General features: G+C 40.6%; 1 protein-coding gene across 4 annotated transcripts in view; it reads left to right on the forward strand.

The window, feature by feature from the left end:
- The first annotated feature begins 56 nt into the window (after positions 1-56).
- The window catches only part of tbc1d1 (TBC1 (tre-2/USP6, BUB2, cdc16) domain family, member 1), a 45132-nt gene continuing 26152 nt past the window's right edge, over positions 57-19036 (forward strand). For 2 of the 4 annotated variants that reach the window (XM_069697474.1, XM_069697475.1), the window contains exons 1-3: positions 57-241; positions 1179-1831; positions 18091-18687. In XM_069697474.1, coding sequence (XP_069553575.1) covers positions 1220-1831; positions 18091-18687 — 1209 coding nt within the window. In that variant the 5' untranslated portion in view covers positions 57-241; positions 1179-1219. Of the gene's footprint in view, positions 242-1178; positions 1832-6212; positions 6411-18090; positions 18688-19036 lie in introns of those variants that run through there. The other 2 variants (XM_069697477.1, XM_069697478.1) reach the window with 2 other exon arrangements.

A 19036-nucleotide genomic window follows, 5' to 3' on the forward strand; every position in this document is an offset into this window, starting at 1 on the left:
GCATCGTCCGACAGAGCACGCATGCAGCATGCACTTGTCATGCCCCATCTGAGTACACAGAGAAGGGTGGTAGGACTGACCCAGTCGTCTATATTTAACTCGAGCTAGTGAAAGCAAGAGCTATGCAAAGGTCTCCCTCGCTTTCCTCTGTGCAAATGTGCGTGTAGTTGCTCCGATTCACCGCAGCCTTTCTTGGTTACTCTTCTGCCGCTACGCACACCGGACGGGAGTGAACTGACAGGTAAGAAGGTTTTGCCGGCAGGAGGAGAGGATGAATTATGGATAAACTAATTTCATAATCTGCTGTGCGTCTAGGGAATAACACACATTCGTCGTGCGCGGTTTACTGTCAAGCGCAACTTCATGCGTAAAGATAACTTGTTTCTTGCGTAAAATTACGATAACTTGAGATATGGCAGGTGCTGCCGTGCTCCTCTTATATAAAGTGTAAGTTTCACTTCCGCATGATGATCTCGCGGAGCAGATGGACCTATATAATATGCTACACTGTCACCGTTCATTTAAGGTGAGGATTTATATTGCAAGGTCAATCAGGAGGTAAGTAAGCAGACGCCTTTACTAGAAGAACTTAGCGTGATCGTTTTGTTTATGAGGTGACCATGATCTGTTTATCTCCATAAATATTCTCATCATGTTCTGCTGTTAATGTTTTGACGTTATTGTATCTTTTCCAACTGCTTTCATATACAAATCTCAACGCCCCATCGCCTGTGTTTATGAAATATGTAAGAGAAAAGATCAGCTGGAAATCTCTTCCACTCACAGACGACTGACAAATATGATATTGACAGTAAAGCCGGCGTGTGTTTGCGTGTCCTTGAGACTGTAAAAGTCGTCATGGGTAGTCAAGCTGTGTTTGTGGTTTGGTATAAAAACACCAGGTGGTCATTTCGTAGTACCCTCCAAATGACCCTCTGCCTCACTCAGCTGATTCACTGTTTCCTGGGAAGACTGGCCTGATTTTAAACACAGGACAGATTGTAGCAAATATCCAGTTACAACAGCTTTTAATTGCAAAATAAATATATGCAAAATAAATATATGCATATCTTTGTGTTCTTTTGAAACCTAATAAGATTAACAGAAACTATACACGCCTGTGACTATCCTTTTTACTGTAGCTGTTGTATTTAAAGGTCTCCTCTAATGTTTTGCAGGTAATGTGGAGGCAGACAGCTGCCTCTGGTCACAGTAAACCATGGAGGGACTCTACTTTGAAGTGAAGCCAAGAAGAGATGAAGCCCTGAGGACAGGGAGCTCAGACAAACCCCACCTTAATCTAACTTCAAACCACCGCTCATGCCCATCACTTTCACATCCCACCTCTCCTATGCAGCGTCTTCAGAAACGTGCCATTGTCGGCGAGAGGACATCAACATGGGGGGGAAAGGTGGAGGAGGAAGGAGAGGAGGAGGTACGATACAAACTGACAATGATTGGTTCTCTGCCAGTCCACCACCTGACCACCATGGCCATGCTCCCCTGGGTGGTGGCTGAAATCAGCAGGTCAGCAGTGAAGCGGCCAGGTGCCGGGTCACGGTGTGCAGCGACTGTAGGTGGATGGTTGGACCCCGCTCCACACAACCAGACGGTTTTTCTATGCGTGTCTGCATCGTGGGTGCGGTGTGTGTGTGTTGTGGGAGAGGGACTGGTCTGGGACCCTCTGACACACACAGTGCTGTTTGAATGTCGACCTCACCAGGTGACCAAGCTAATCCACAACAGCCAGGAGCCCAGTAGCTTCGCCTGCCTGGTGAGAGGCACACCGAACTGTGCCTGCTATGTCTTCCAGTGTCAGGACAGCACCAAGGTAGGTCTGCATGTGCACATAAATCAAACATGGGAATAAACAAGAGTGTCTTGAGCTCCCGACATATTATACACTTGTATGCAAAGTGATGCGCAACATCAAAGAAGCCGCGAATATACAGCTGCACAGCTACAAAGGTGACACAAACCTGATGATTTAGCAAAAAGCTAAAACTGATGTCTCAACAGACAGGACAACCGAGACCCAGAGACAAGCCCTCTTAAATAAACACGGTCCACATTATGGAAAAGCTCTTAATCATATCTGTGTTCTCCCTTGTCACTCCGCATTGTGTGTTTTACAAATTAGGATTTGTCCGTTTATTCAAGAGCCACAAAGAGGGCAACTCATCTGTACTCCAGTGGCCTATTAATGCCATATTTTTCATAGGGGGTTCTCATAACACGGAATATTATATTAATCAAGCACACAACTCAGCCTACAACAGCACATAGATGTATGGCATGTCAGAACAGAGATGTAAACAGGGATTTGCTTAGCAATGATCTCTTCCTTATATTTGTATGTATGACAAAAACCTGCCTGAGCTTTCAGCGACCGCATCAGTATTTATTATGACTTCCCACCGACAGAAACTGCATCTGGCTTCTTCACTTCTGACGCCCACGTACGCTGTGCTTTTACCGTATTCAACAACACGAGCCAAAATACAAGGACAGTATGCACACTGACGCAGTCTGCTGACCAACACGCTCCTGACCTCTAGCCCCTTCACCTCTCCTCCACATGGCATGCGTTGCCAAAAGCCTCCGTATGTATGCACAGGAAAGTCACAGCTGGCGTCTGAGTCAGCCCAGAGACATCTGATAGCGCGCCATGCCTGACATAGCAGAGAGACTTAAAAGAGTTGGCCAAATTAGGGAGTTGGAGACAATGAAGGATATTCGATGTGAAACAAAATGAGTCAAAGAGGTCAAAATACAAAATGTCAGTTTGACCATAATGTCAGACTGTGTCTCTTGCCCTTCACCAGGCACATGCGCACATGTCCAAGCTTCAAATGTATGAACAGCCAACACGTACCGTGTGGTGTACTGTAAATATCACCAAGTGTGTTCGAGGCATAAATGCATACATACAGTTAAGCTGTACTTTTCACACAGCTGCTTCACAGGTCTTGATGTGTGTTTGTGTGTGTTTTCTTGACTGAGAGAACATGAGCATGTTTTACAACAACCATGCAGGGTGTGGAGCCAAGTTGCCATGGAGACCACTTCCTGTGACCCAGCACCTGTTGTGATGTGATTGTTGTTGAGTTTGTGTGTGCTTCTGGTTTATCGTTCAGCCCTTTAAAGAGTGTGATGATGATGTAGGGCTGACCACCTGTTGCTCTAGATCTGTCACACTGGGCTTAAACACCGACATGCGCACACGCACGCACTCTTACATTCATGCTGATTATCAATGCAATATTTAAGCAAGCCTGCGGGGCTTTTAATACTTTGTCAACCATAAAGCTTCTTTTAGCTTATTAAATGTTGTGAACTAAAGTATTATTTAACAGAAATAAAAATGCATAAACTACCACGAACTAGAACTGGAATCAAGAATGATTCAGCACCAAAGCCACACACACACACACATCATCAGATTTAATCCCCTTTTTAAATCATGTCAAGACCATTTTGTTTACATCGCCAATTATGACAAATACGCTTAAGTGGCTTTACAATCTGCACAGCACACAGAACTCGCTGTCTTTAGATCTTCAATTCAGATACGAATATAACTCCCCCCCCCCCAAATGACCCTAACAGAAAACAGGGATCAACCCAGACAGAGGATTGGATTCCTTTCTGTACACGTTATGCAGTGGATGTAGGGAAAAGCATCATTGCAGATTCACAATATAGACAGTCAGGATGACCAATAAGTAAAACCTTTGTATGAGGAAACACTCAACCAGACATACACCAAGAAAAAAAAAATCACACTGCATCTGTGAGTACTGTCACTTTCAAGTGAGGGAGGAGGTGACGGTACAGTAACCAGCAATTTCATTTTCAACACAATTTTATGTGCAGCACATATTGAAATGTGTATCCAAAGGGTGATAATCAAAACAGAGGAGAGAACATTTTTCTCAGATGGACTGTATCATAACAGGCACATTATGAACTCCTGGGATAATAAATGATTCACTTTGTGTAAGTAATGTGATTATATCTCAAACATGTAGAAATTGGTGCCAATACAGCCTGAACTTAACGATACAGCAGCATTTAGCATGCAGGAGATATGCCAGAAGATTCTTATCTTTTTATGGTCTGTATCCTATTTTGATGATCTACTGCAAGACTTGTGAAATATTTTTTATCAGGAAACCTAACTTTATTTCCTCCTACGACTGATGGCTAGCAATGTTTTAACTTTGATTGAAAAAAAAAAAAAAAAAGATCTCTATTTGCAATCTGAGTGGTTAAAGTTGGCCCAAATATCTCTGAATGAAGAGCCCATGCAGTACAGGTGAGAATGTTTAACCTATTTCAGGATTCAAGATGTGCTTCTAGGGTGTTAGGGCGAGGTTTAGGGTCAAGGTTCACTGTGTTGTTCTGATAATAGAGTTAGAGGCATTGTGTCGGTAACATTTTAATTTTTTTATAGAAGTACGAGTGTGTGTTTTCTTATTTGTAGTGATTTGTCATCTTGCGTTGTGATCTTATTTGTATTTTGTGAATGCATGCGTGTACAGGGATGTGGGACATGCAGTCTGTTACACACATTAAAATAAACATTGTGTGTGTGTGGGGGGGGGGTATCACCCGTTGTTAACCTAAGCACTGCAGAGATGAAGAGAAACTTCCTTTTCAGTGTCAGGGGACAGAAACACTGAGGGTTTGTGGGGTTTTCCCCTTCGCCTGGAGCGGTTTCACAAAGTAACCACTGGGTGTCACCACAAACCTGTAAAAACCTCAGCGTTATAGGGTGAACATCTTTTTGGAGGAATTTGTGTTTATTGCTTTGTTTCTGCGTGATTTTTTTTTTAATCACTGCTAATTTATGTTTCACATGCCAACTTAATGGATGTTACCCTATTTAATGCAATTCTTCTTAAGTATTTTATTAATTTTCAAAATGTAATCTATTAAGGACTTTTACATAAAACCGCTGCTGCAATCAACAGCTGGCATTGATTTAGGAGTAGATTAGAGTTTTGGATTTGCATTCACTGACTGACTAGTTAAAGGCACTCTACTGTTCAAGTAAGGTAGTTGTATTTGCAGTAAGTTGTTTCTTACTACTTTGTTAATGTTCACAAGAACTAACCATTTAATTTCATCACTAACAATGCTCACCACTTCACGTGAGAGTAACTGTACTTGTTAGATTCCCGTTTTGATTTGATGATTAAATGACTATTCGCATTTCGATGTATGATTTGGCTACATGCAAAATATTTTTAAATGCGTTGTATATATTTTTTTTTATCGCACACCAAATTACCAGGTGAAGAATTTCCTTTTTGTGTGTTAGGGATTTTTTTGCAGACTATCTCAGAGGAATCTACTCTTTTGAACTAGCAATCCAAACACCCTGATTAATCTTCATCAGCGATAAGTAAATATTCATCTATGACAATATTCCAGTCTCTACTACAAATGGGTTGGTTGTTGTTGTTTCTTATAGCTATAAAATATTTAGAGTCAATATAGCAATACAAGCCATTTGCTATCCGTGTGTTTAAAAAAAGAAGTCTTTGTCAATGAAGCCATCATTTAGTTGCAACTGGTGTTTATGTAAAAAAAAAAAATAATAATAATAATTTAAATGCAGATTTTACATGGACTGATTACAGTAGTTTTCCTATTATTGGGAATGAAACACTGTCAAAATAATCTGCTGTAGAAACTACAATAATTGTTGCACTGTGGCTTCAGACCTTGAAACGAAACAGTGTAAAAAATATTGACCAAAACATGAAAACGGCTTCAAACTTGTGGGCCACACAAGGTCACTTCATCCCAATTCTCGGTCAGTGGCTGTACACCCCGAGAACCTGCATGACTGGTCTGCCTGCAAACCGGAAATGCTGTTTATATTCAGTCATACCGACGAAGACAACAGACCTAATCCACCCAAACGTCCACCGCCTAAAGTTTTGACTGCCCCGGGACAGGAACTTGTGTCCACCTCTTTCTGTCGGCGCATTGGCTGATTTAGCTGCGCCAAGTTGAGCATAGTTAGTTGCGACAAAAAAAAAGGGAAATGACATGCTGTGCCTTCAAAATAAAAGAATACATCGTAAATGTCACGTGATATCCATAGATATCTTTTGGATGTCTTTTATTGTGACGTTTTAAACAGGATGTCGGTGTCTTGTAATGGTGATTTTTTTTTTGGGGGGGGGTGGGCGGCAATTAACCGCAGGATCCTCCTCGGTTTCAGGGAGCAAAATCAACTTTCCAATGAAACGAGCGATATTGAAGTTCCCCACACAACCCTTCAGGAACAAGTGACGGAGAAGTAATCTTGTTCGTGTAAAACTTTTATGGCGGATGGGATGAAAGCGCGACTCCAGCGACTCAACCTGTTCAACGTCAAACAAGAACACAAAGATGTAAGTGGAGTTCAAGGACTGCGTTTTAGTTTGCGTGCCGTGGACAGTGAAGCTAAAAATGTCAACTCGGGCCAGCGAGAAAGCGTTGAAGTTAGCCAAGTTGAACAAGTTAGCCGTGCTCGACGTTAACGTCACCTCGTCACGCTGCTCCGCCGTCACGCGTCCAGGAACTTGTTTTCAGTCATTATTGAGGCAGAGTGAAGTTCAAATTAAACTTTTTTATTTTTTATTTAAAAAAATTTTTTATTTATTTTTTTAGCATTGATCCAACCGTCTGTGTACTTGACGTACCGGCTTGCCCTGATGCCATATATGCCTGATTTCTTGCCAGTGACTACGACACGTGATTAACTCCTGTTCCCGTGAACTGGATGCTCCCAGTTTTGGTCAAGTAACGTGACCCTGCGTTTGGGCGTGAAGCGTGATCACTGAATAAGTTGTTGCTGGTGAATTTGAATGTTTTCCTTCCACAGTTGGCAGCAGTTTGATTTGAAACCTATTTTAGAGTAAATTATTCAGCTAATCTTCCTCTAAAACTGCCAGATATGATTTCACCTAAACTTTTGATACCTTCATGCATGTTTTGAAATCTACACCTGGATTTGACAGGTGAAATGACGAGTGTTGAAAGTAACGCATGTACTGTGGTTAAGGTGCATTTTGTTTACCTTCGGCTGAAGTTGGCAAGAATTCATTCGCGTGGTCATATGACCCTAGAAAATATCACAATATGTCAGGCTATAACTATGATAACAATATTCCTGAAGAGAGGACCTAATACAACATTTTCTTATTGTGATTTTAAAAAACAAGCAATTGCAACAAAATAAGTGTTAGGATTTTATATACCAGCATGAATGTGTGTATGTTTGCCTTCTAATTTGCTTGAAAGAATTTGATTCATCACAATATATATATATATATATATATATTTTTTTTATATATATAAAAACTAAAGGTACATGCAGTCTGTGAATTTAATGGAAGGCTAACAATACCTGCCAATAGTTGCATCTGTAGTGTGCCATATCATATAATTCACACCATCGTTTTTATATTTATATATATTTTATATATATATTTTATATATGTATGTATATGTATATATTATATATATGTATATGTATATATGTATATATTATATATATGTATATATTATATATATGTATATATTATATATATATATATTTTATATATATATATGCATATATATATATATATATTGTGATGAATCAAATTCTTTTAGGCAAATTAGAAGGCAAACATACACACATTCATGCTGGTATATCAAATCCTAACACTTATTTTGTTGCAATTGCTTGTTTTTGAAATCAAAATAAGAAAATGTTGCATTAGGTCCTCTCTTCAGGAATATTGTTATCATAGTTATAGCCTGACATATTGTGATATTTTCTAGGGTCATATGACCACGCGAATGAATTCTTATATATATATATATATAAAACGATGGTGTGCATTATATGATATGGCACACTACAGGTGCAACTATTGGCAGGTATTGTTAGCCTTCCATTAAATTCACAGACTGCATGTACCTTTAGTTTTTGGACTATTACTTGGGCAACACGTGACTTTGGACTCTTCAAAAATGTGATGGGCGTTTTTCCACTCTCTTTGGACTGTTTTGCAGTTGTGTTGGTTTGGATGATAAACTCGTGCGTTTTCAACGTGCTGTGAGCAGGTTGGAGAAATCGAGCGCCACGCGGTTATTTGCGCTTAATGTTTTCCCTCAGAACGCTCCAGTGGAACTCTGTGATGACAGTCTGACCCATTGGGACAGATTTACAGCGCACAAATCTGTGAACATCAAAGAAAACCCACCTGGTTGTCCCGATGCGTGTTTTTTCGTCCCTTCAGAGTGATGTTCTGCCCCTTGAAAACGGAAACACTCTCCAGTCTCATGACTTCATTGCCAGAGACCTTCTGAAGCATTTCAAGGGCCTCTTGACGATTTCCAGAGTTTGACACAGAAGTCGACGTACGCTCTCTGACGATGGTCACGGTAACACGCGGGGCTGATGTTGATCAAGCTCCGTAAGTTGGATTACTTCCTTTCAAAGGTTATAGCTTCTCTCTGCTCGTTGCACCTCACAGTGTTGTACACTGTTCACACGCAAGAGGAGCAGTCTGAGCTTTTTTGATCGACCCTCGAAATTGAATAAATGAACTGTATGATGACAATAATCTTGAGCTGGTTATTCTTTTTAAGTTTAGGGAAACCTGCACAGTGCATCACATTGGGGAGCATCACTCCTCCTCGTGGCTCAAGTCTTTGCTCAGCGTGGTTTTTAGTACAAGTGCATCACTGCTGTCGTAAAGCAGGCTTTTCCCTCGACTAGATGGTGTCGGAGGTGCTGCCTGCTGCCTTTTGTGAAGCAGTCGTTACTAATTGTCTGATCCTTTATAAAGCTGAGTACGTGAAAATCCAGTCCGCTTAGCTGCTTCAAACACAAGCCAAATGTAGGTGTATGTGTGATGTGAGTCATGACGATATCACCTCCAGGGTCATTGTGCTCATGCCAGGACTTTACTCCTGGAACAGCAGGCAAGTCGTTTTGTACTCTGTTAGTCACAGAGTCGGTCTCAGACTCGTGCCTCAGCGGTCTGTCTCTGTTGTGGCTGGTTTCACATACATGCCACCTTGTAGCCTAAACTGAGACTGATTCTGTGTTTGATCTCAGGAGCGGGTGTGAGAAACTTTCACCATACAAACTCTGAATTGGGATGTTGATGAGTAGCAACTATTAAGTTGATTCCAACGAAGAAATTCACCATCTGAGTGCCTTCTAAAGAGCTAACATTAAACTTTCTGTGATAAAACAACTATTTTCTTTCTCAGCTTGAAAAGAACCGCAGGCAGCATTTTGATTTTGATATAAAACACACTTTCAAAATTGATTGGAGTCAATGATTACCCAAATAGTCCACGAAAGACTTAACTGGATTTTAAATCCCCTTTTCCCTTCCTGGGCCATACCCTCTTGTAAGTCTTTGGTGTTACGGGCTTTCCTCTCCCTCATTTTATGTGACTTCCCTCATGACACATGTCTGTAGTAAAAACAAGCCAGTAAAATGGTGACACCATCCTTTCTTTATGTAGCTGACAATCTACAGTATCTCTTGTCAATCTGCTTTTTGCCTGTTTGTCTAGCAGTCTGTCTTTACCTTAGTTCATTCAGTGGCTGTTTGTCTCACCTGTCATCCTGTTAGTCTTCATCTTATGCATGACAAACCCACCCTTCAGAGTCTTCCAGTCTTTGGAGATGAAAACATTGATGTTATCTGTGAGCCTCACTGACCTAATGATTCTGTCAGGAGCCTTTTGATAACTTGTGCCTTCATCGTATCCTTGTTGTCACATTTGAGTGAGTTCGTCAGTGACTATCTCCATATGTCCATATGTAGTGATGTCAATGTATTGGATCCTTGCGGCTAAACATTTTCAACCGCCCAGGGACATTTTCTGTTTTATGACGATCCCCCAACCCCTTTCCAATGTTCCCATTTCTCTCCTTTGTGGTTCACTTCTTGTAAGGGCTTCTTCTCTTTTTTTTTGTACACGTATTGAACTTCGAACTTCTCTGAGCTGATGCCATGCTCCACAAGGCACAAGACCGAGGCACATGACTATGGGAAGTGGAAAAGTGGGACTTTTAGCTGCCTTGTCATCATTGTTGTTGATTTTCTAGGCTGGCTGGTGTCTCACTGTCTTCTCAGGGACCTATTTCTGTGAATTCTAGCGTTTCCCTTCAGACATTTCTAGTCAGATGAATACAAATGAAATGTCCAGTTAGGCTAAACTTGCAAATGACGCAGAGTGTATCTACAAAATATTGAGGTCCAAGTGGTATGTGGGTAAACTTCCCTGGGTGCAGCTTTTGCCCTTGTTTTGCTCATATATTTATTATGACCTTGTTAAAATGAAATGCTAAGTTCCTTTCGAATGTAAAGCTAATAATGTTATAAATTCATAATGTTTGGGTTGAGAAATTGAATGGCATTGTTTTGATTATTTTTTACATTTACAGTGTAAACCCTTTGTCAGGTCAGCCCAGTGTTTTTTTTTATATATATATAGAAATGGGTAAAATCGTTGAACTGGAGTTCCTCAAACTTACAAATAGCTCAGAAGTTCCCATAGTTTAAAAAAAAAGTCGACAGAGAAATGTCAGATGTGGAAAAAGTACAACATTTTCAAAGTCTCCCTCCACTTAAAACTTAGTCTTCTTGTCTTTTGGTAAATATGACCTCTTCTGGATTTTTTTTTTTTTTTTAGTGTCACTGTACAGAATGTTGTTCAGCGAGACGTTAGAAAGCTGTGTACAAAATCATCTGCTGAAATTTGTTGAAAGCTCATCTAAAATGTGAGTTTAAGGTGTCTTGGCAGGTCTGTGACTGACGAGGCAGCACTGCAGGAAGCCAATCCTGGTCCAACTCGTACACCGGCGTGATGTGGAGCTTGAAGCTTCAGAATGTACTCGGTGATGAACGAGACATCTGGCATCCAATGGTTAAACTTTTGAACAGAAAAATATTTGCATATGGGTAGATTCTGGGGTTTTCAATGAGGGACGAGGTGTATGTAATTCATATAAGAGTCTCTAAACAGGGGGGGGGAAAAAAATTCTTTTACAGAATAACCATATCAGAGACATATTCCTTTTCTTTTTTCTTTTTTTTTTACCAATCTCCGAAAAGGCCTGGAGGGAGGTAGACACATCTTTAGAAGGCTTTTGTGAATTAGTTTTAAAATAGATCTTGGGGGGGAATTTATGACTTCTCTTACGGTGATTGACTATGCTCTCTATACGATATCCTCACCTTTGACCTCTTTGCTCTTTTTGGCAAACACCGAAGAGTTTATTTAGTTTAGTGCTCTGAGCTGCAGCTTCCCTTTTACAGGTGCTACTTGTGTAACTTTCTTCTTTTTCGAGGTCAGTACTACAGTGGTTCTATATAATTTTGGCGTGGTGAGGGACACCAGGCTTTTTCAGTGTTGTTCCTCTGAGAGGCCACGTCTGTGGGTCACTGCCTGAGGCTGTCCAAATGCCTTCCTGTCTGAGATCAGCCTCATGTAAACATTCGCCTGTAAGAGATACTGTGTGCTCTGTGTCTCTGGCTAAGGCTGCCTTCTGACTAGCAAATCCTGTCAACTTCCCCTCACTCCTCCAGTTCACGACTCCTAATCAGATGTTTCAGCCTTCTACAAGTAGTCTAAAAAAGGACTGAAGCAGTGAAATGGGGCTGAAGGTATTAGAAAAGGAAATCTAAAAACAGGTACAGAGGTACAAAGAAGTGTGTCTGTTTGCATTTCTCAAGTTTGGAGAGATACTCATTTCTCTAAAACAGTTTACTGGTTTTATATATATAAAACTGTGATTGTGGAAATCACAATTTGTCCGAACCAAATATGAGGCCTTCAAATTGCTTGTTTTTTGTGACAAACAGACCAAACCCCAAACATATTCAAAGCAGCAAAATACCAATTTTAGGACTCTGGTCCCAGTACATGTTGCATTTTTCGCTTGGCATTTTTATCCATTTTTAAAATAACTGCCAGATTAGATTTGATTAGTTACATTCGATTGACTGTTTGATATTTTGTCTGCTGGACTGGAACGTGATTCGTAGCCATGTGCAATGTGCTTATACAGTCAAGGATTTAGGCAGAAAATGCATTTGGGAAGGGAGTGAATGAGAACGAAGAGGAGGGTGATAATATCGTCATGCCAAGGAGTTAAGGAGCAGATATCAGCCAAAAAAAAGCAGTGGAAGTGTAACGAGGTAGGTGGGCTGAAAGACAATAAAGCAAACAGATCCTCCTCTTTCTCGCTGTTATCTTTAATCACAGAAGGACACAAAAGAGAGTGAAGAAGAGAGAGCAGAGGCACGGACAAGGACGAAATGTTTTTGCTGGCTGAAGTGTTTCAGAGAGTTAGCAGTGACAGCAGAAGGAAAAGGAAGGGGTAGATGGAGGGTGGTTGGCAAAACAGAGAAAGTCTGTTGTTAGTGGACGGATAGCAGACTCCCCCTCTCATGCCAGGATGATTAAAAGCAGGTAGACCCTCGAAGCTGGACGGGTGAGAAATATGGTGGCTGGATGCTGATCTTGTTCAGAGAGAGAAGAGAGAGAGGCAGGCGGTGAATGAGGAAATACAACTCTGGTTAAAATAGTTAAGAGGATGAGAGTTGCTTGGTATCTCTGAGTTTGGGCGTAAAAGATGACAAAGCAATTTCAAAAGAAAGCATTATTTCATAAAAAAAAGAAATGTTGTGTTTTGGCAGCATTTTTCAGTTTCCTGCTTTTATTTCAGTGATTTTAATGTTTACCTCATCAAGCATTTCAGGCTTCAGGGTCGCGGGGAATAAAAATAAATTGTTGTGGAATTTAATACAAAAATCATGGTTCAGAATACTGAAGTGTTGGTGTCACATGTTAGTATACAAATAATAAAATAAAATAAAATACATCTGCTATCAGTCATAGGATAGATCTGTGGACATAGACTGGGCTCAGGACTTGACTTGACTTCTATGTGAACTATGAAATAAGTCACACAGCTGGGAGTGCAGCGCAATTCATACCTACTTCCTCACTAGAGAAGAGTTCTGACAGCCAGTTTTAGTTTTGGATTAGCTTCCAAATTGGTAAAATACCTGGATTCATTAAGTTTCACTGCCAACAAATCCCTTAAAAATAGACAAGGTTTTAAGTTGTTGTAATACGTAAGTAGTTCAATTAAAACATGACGCCAACAAGACTGAGGCAACATACTGTTAGCATGTTACCCAGGAATGTACTTAATAACCATCTATCCGCTGCAGTGTTGTTCCTCGCCTTAAAAAGTTAAGTATAAGTCCCTTAAAGCGTTCTACTAGTGTTTAAACGTGTTTCAAAACAAAAACAACAAAAAAGTCAATCGGTCAAAACCATTCATTACACTCAGGGTGTTAAACTGACACACTTATCCTGAGTCACTCACAGTCATAGAACACAGCAGAGTGTAACAGTGTGCCACATTGTTTTGACAAAAGAAGAGGAGTGAGCACACCTCATGCCGAGGCAAGACGCAGCAGGACCCGGCTGGCACTGAGTCTGTGAGAGTGCAGGTTTCGCAGCTGCTCTGGCATCTCGCAGTCATGACATCACTGATTGCGACTCAACCGCTGCTTCTGCTCAGCCCGTCTGCTTCCTCCTTTTCTGTTCGTTGGTCTGCTGCTCTGCCGGTGTGCTGTAGCCAACAGGGCCCACAATAGATGAAGCATGTAATACTATGCTTGCAGACAAACATTATTGTCCTGATTTGTATGTTGCTGTTGTTGTTGATGATGTATATTTGTAGCGTGATATCTTTTGTCTGGTGGTTTCAATAAATAGAAGCAAGCAAGTAAGGCCAGATATCCAAACAAGCCCAAATCTGCTTTTTCTGCGCACGTATGTAGGAAAAAAAAGATTTGAGCATTTATTACTGCATCATTTAACATTACATTACATTAACAGTATGCCAGCAGTGTCCACAGTCACAGGTAAACAGAAATTCAAACTACATCGTCTCAAGCTGGCCTATTTTTTCGGACTCATGGGTTCCTCTTTTTACTGGAGTTTAAGTTATGTAAATTGAAGTAGAGGAAGTTGGGGTAGCTTGTGAAAGGCATTATTCATTTTGATCAAAACAGAGAACAAGTAAAAAAAATACCCATTTGGTGCAAGAAAATATTTGCTTCTATCTGTTTTTCAAGAATAACCACTGGTCACTTGTTTAAAGCTACGAGCAGCCTGAGCTTCATCCTGCCTCACAGTGTTATTGAGTTGTTTTTCTTGGATTAGAGGGGAGTTTTGTCTGCATATCAGTCTATGACTACAGTGCTGATGTTGCGGTTGTTACAAGTGTTCAGCATAAAGCTCCAGATCAGCAGACAGTGTTCCTGCTGCATAGAAGAGAGATGAAGGTATTTTTTTGTAGCAAAACCCAAAATAGGTCATTAGTGTGTCAATGCTCTCAGCCATATCTTTTATAGCTTATTGCCTTGATTTTCATGTTTAATTTTACAAAATGGAAAGGAACTTGTGGTGCAGTAACTTTTGCAGTTTTTAGTGGTTATGTTTCTTGTTTTCTTTGTTTGGCAATAAGTAATGACTTGGTCTTTTTCCACAAACATGTTGGTTATCTCTTTTTTCAGATAATCCTGCTGTTAGCACACAATATTGTTGCTGTATTGAGGTGGCAGTGAGACAAAGTCAGGTCAAACATGCACACTTGTGTCTGGAGTTGAATTGGTATTTTCTGCTTATTATTTTTCCTCTCCGACTGGGTCAGTGATGTAGATTAAACTAATGTTACAGTCCTTGTGAGTGATTAGTGCCTGTTATTAAACAAAATGAAAGTAATGAAGTAGAGTAAGTAAATCATTTGTCTGGGTGTAAAATAGCCCCAGATTGCTCTGCTGATTTAAGAATTTATCCTAAAAAATGATTATATTTCAGGGGCAGTGTCACGAAGGTTGACAGTCTGTTTCCTTCAACCATGCTTATGTTTCTGTCTGTACATATCTTTCCGTCTTTAAAATGTGCACATGCAATGTGTCAGACTCCTTTCGTGGTCATTAAAGTCCTGTGTGCTAATTATGGAAGGAGGGAATACAGAAAAGGATTTCTGTGTGACCAGGAAGTTATGGTCAATTTATTCCAACGGGTCCTTATTTAACCCTCAGTCATCACTTATCAGCAGACCAGCCCAGGCTAAAAAGGATGGCAGCGCATCTGCAGAACAAAACAAAGAAATAAACGACATTGTTTGACTTTTACGGCTGCAACAAGCAGATGTTTTCAGCAAAACGTCTCTGACACACCGTGCCCTACCTGCAAACGATCAAACGGCTTATTCAGCCTCTTAAGAGCCAGACGTTTCCCTCAACAGATGATGTCGACCAATAACGGGCCTGGAGAGTCAATTTTGAACTTGCGTTTGCCAGGTTGCCAGAAACATGACCCAGTTGAAAACTAATGCAGCTCTATATGTCTGCTGGATATGTAAATATACGTCTCTTTACGAAGATGATCATCACAACAAAAGTGAGAATTCTTGGCTGACGATGCCAGTTCAGTAAAAGCAGACACAACAGATCGACAGTAATTTTGTTTTAAGCTTTAATTGAATCTTAAATTCAATTTTGTGATGATTGCCCTGGAAGCTTTTGAAGTGTATAATGTTTGTTTTGCGGAACTGGAGTTAATAATATTTTTGCTCCGCTTGTCTTTGCCAGCTGCATTTTGAGTCTCTGTTACAAACTGCCAGTGATTATGTGAAGAGATCAAAAGAAGCTGGAAAACTGTACTTGAACTGAAATTGAAGTTATATAGTACGTTTTACATTAAACTCTTTAAAGCGTTACAGAAAAAGGGTTTGTGGGATGAAGAAAATGTTATATGTTGGTAATAATATAATACGCTATTGCTGTTGCATTTAAGAACAGGTTTAGGCTACAAAATAGAGTATAATATCAATATATACTCCAGCGGACGATTCTGCCCCAACCAACAATTCATTCCTTCCCATAGACGGGCACATCGCAGCCTCCACACAACTGATTAGACAGACACGTATTCAAGTAAATCAAGAGCCTTCACAGTTTAGTTACACAGTGTAGCTAACACATAATATAACACTTTGTTTTTTTTGGCATGTGGTGGTTGTTAACATTCTCTTCTTTCTGAACGTCAACCGGAAAATCTTGGTTACGTGAAGTCCTCTACAATTTGCCCTAGATTTATCTTCTTTGTTTCTTCAGTCTTAACGCAGAATATAACCAGACCATTTGGCCTTTCAGTCTCACTCGACTCCTCAAGGTTTGAATGAATGCTCTGCAGTCACATCAACAACATTAGGACGGTGGAGCACTCCTCACAAAAGTGATCATAGAGGTCAGAGCTCGGAGGTCCACCTTGAGCACTGTAGGATCTAGCCAGACATACCTGTTGGTCATCCAACACTGTGAGTATGTTTCATGTGGGTCACGAAGCATTCGTGCAGGTTGCCGCATGAAATCAGTGATTAATTATGTTCGATAAAACTGTTTCAACCAATAAAATGCAAGTCCTAACCATAGCGTGATGCACCACTTAATTTAATATCATTGTGCCTTTCTTGTACTCTGCTGGTCCGGTAGCCCGAGACCGGGTACGACTGGACTCCTTACATACAGCCTATTCAAGTGTGTACCCTGCTAGCTTGTTTCGCATGAATATTCAAGTAGTGAATATGTTTGTGTTGATGCTTAAACGATAAGTAAGCGTAGATGAAGGAGAGGGCTCCTGGATCGCCAAAGCAGACCAGAAATAGTTAGTTCCAATTTTTGGAAACGTCTGTCTGTTCCTGTCTCTCACTCGCAGACATAAACAGTTGCATGCAGAAGCATTTACATTGCAAAAAGCCAAAATACACAATACAAACATGTCAAAATAGGTATAATGGTAATCATGCTGCTCTAAATAGTGTTATATTAAGTAAAAGACATTACTGAGGAAAATGGGAACCAGAGCTTATAGGGAGAGAGAGGAAAAAGGGAACGGACGGGGCCAGGAGGAGGAAAGAAGGGAATCAAATAAAGGGGAGCTGCGAGTACAAAGCCTGCTTTGAGACGAAAGGTCTCAATCTGGCTTCTTGTCAGCACAAGAGGACACCACAAGGACTGCTCTATTCCAGGGAACCATAACGCACTTTATGGCAGGTTAGCTCATAGCGAGGTGTGACATCTACATGGATACATGGAAAAACTTTGTTCTGTGCAGTATGTCTTGTGTGCTTATTTCCTACTGTTGCTACTGTAGGCTGCCACCTGTTTCTAGATACGTGTCTTCAGTGCTGGGATGGTGTGACAACTCACTCAAAACACAGGTTTAGAAATGAAGAGGGCACTTTAACGGTCATCGAAGAAAGCACCAGAAGAGACATACTTTGTTCTGGCAGTGGATATGATGGTAGGGAAAGACTACAGGTAACTGTCATGTGCAGATTATAGGGATGGGTATTAGTCAGGATTTTATCAATATACTGTTATGTACATTACATTTTATAACTAAGTACACAAGTAAACATCACGGTGATTTAGCTTCATGACACTTGCTAGTGGACAGCTGGCTACAGGGAAAAAGTCAATTTAACGTAAGGCCAACAAAAATGTGGATCATTAAAAAAAAAAACAATGACGTTCAAATACCAATAGCAGTAATCAGAAACGGCTACCAATTCAAGACTGTTCCTCAATATCCATGTGAAGATAATTGTCATGTCTTTTTTGGACACGGTTGTATAAAGTATTTATGTGGAATTTCGGTTCGAAATGTAGAGCTTCAGATGGCAGAAAATAAAAGAGATGTATATCTTAATCCTGTCTATTTTTACTTTTTCTTTGTTTTTTTTTTGTTCATGGGAAACCCAGCCTAAAGTCAGTAGTGTATTTTGAGTTGAGCGTTTTCAAAGTTGTTCATTTTTGCTTTTGCCCGGATGGATGTGATCATATTCACATGGACACCAAGTTCAGTTTCCTTCCACAGTCCTCATTTGCACAATTAGTATAACAAGATCTTCCAGCTAAATGACCTGCAATTACAGAATGAGTCATTGCAGTAGTTCTTATCACTTTCTGTTTATCTCTCCAGGTTCCCGAGATCATCAGTACGTTGAGGCAGGCGGGCAAAAGCTCAGCACGCAGCAATGACATCACTACTGTTTCCAACAAGACTTCCACAGTTTCTGGAGGCAGCGAGTCCTCTGAAACGTGTTTCTCTTCCCTCTCCACGACGACAATCTCCTTGGCATCCATTGCTGCTGTGTCGCCAACAACCTTTGCCAAAAAGTTTGAGGTACTATTTTGCGGCCGTGTGAGTGTCGCTCACAAGAAAGCCCCACCTGCCCTAATCGACGAGTGCATCGAGAAATTTAGCCAGCTGCACGGCTCATGGACAGCTGATAAAAGAGCAAGTGGTGCGGGATTGGTAGGTGGGCTGAGGAGGGCATTAACCTTCCAATCCAATGGAGTGGGAGGCGGTGCTGTGGGTGATGGTGATGCAGGGAGCCCCACCACTGGGAAGCGGCCTGTTCTATTCAAGCGAGACTCCAGCTTCCCCTCCCTGCACCCCTTGGATGAGAATGGTCTTTCCCCAGAGATTTCTAACAGCAACACTACTGATCCAGTCTCCCACTCTGCTGAGGTACAGCCCACCAGCCTGCAGGAGAACAGGACCATGCTGTTTACGGTAATTTACATAAGTAAACATACACGCACACACAAAACTGATGGTGTGCCTTCATTACTTGGCTGACGTTCCCATATATCTATATTAGTTTAGCACTTTAAGCCCCACGCAGATTTCAAAATTATACTTATCGAAAATTGTCATCATGAGACTGGGCAATACATCAGGACGTCACTCGTTAATGTGAGAATAGTTAGAGCGATTCTGATTCATTTATTACACATTAATTTTGGTGTACTTTATACTTTCTGCAATCAGAAACCATATTCTTTATTAAAACAGCATCATTTTCTTTTTGTGATTTTTAATACCTGGAAATGTTAGAGATGATAGTGAATTTAAAACAGTT

The sequence above is a fragment of the Brachyistius frenatus genome, unplaced genomic scaffold (genome assembly GCF_029030835.1).
Source record: "Brachyistius frenatus isolate BFR_SWC_R1_liver_20210118 unplaced genomic scaffold, ASM2903083v1 Contig_23, whole genome shotgun sequence".
Taxonomy (NCBI): Eukaryota; Metazoa; Chordata; class Actinopteri; family Embiotocidae; genus Brachyistius; species Brachyistius frenatus.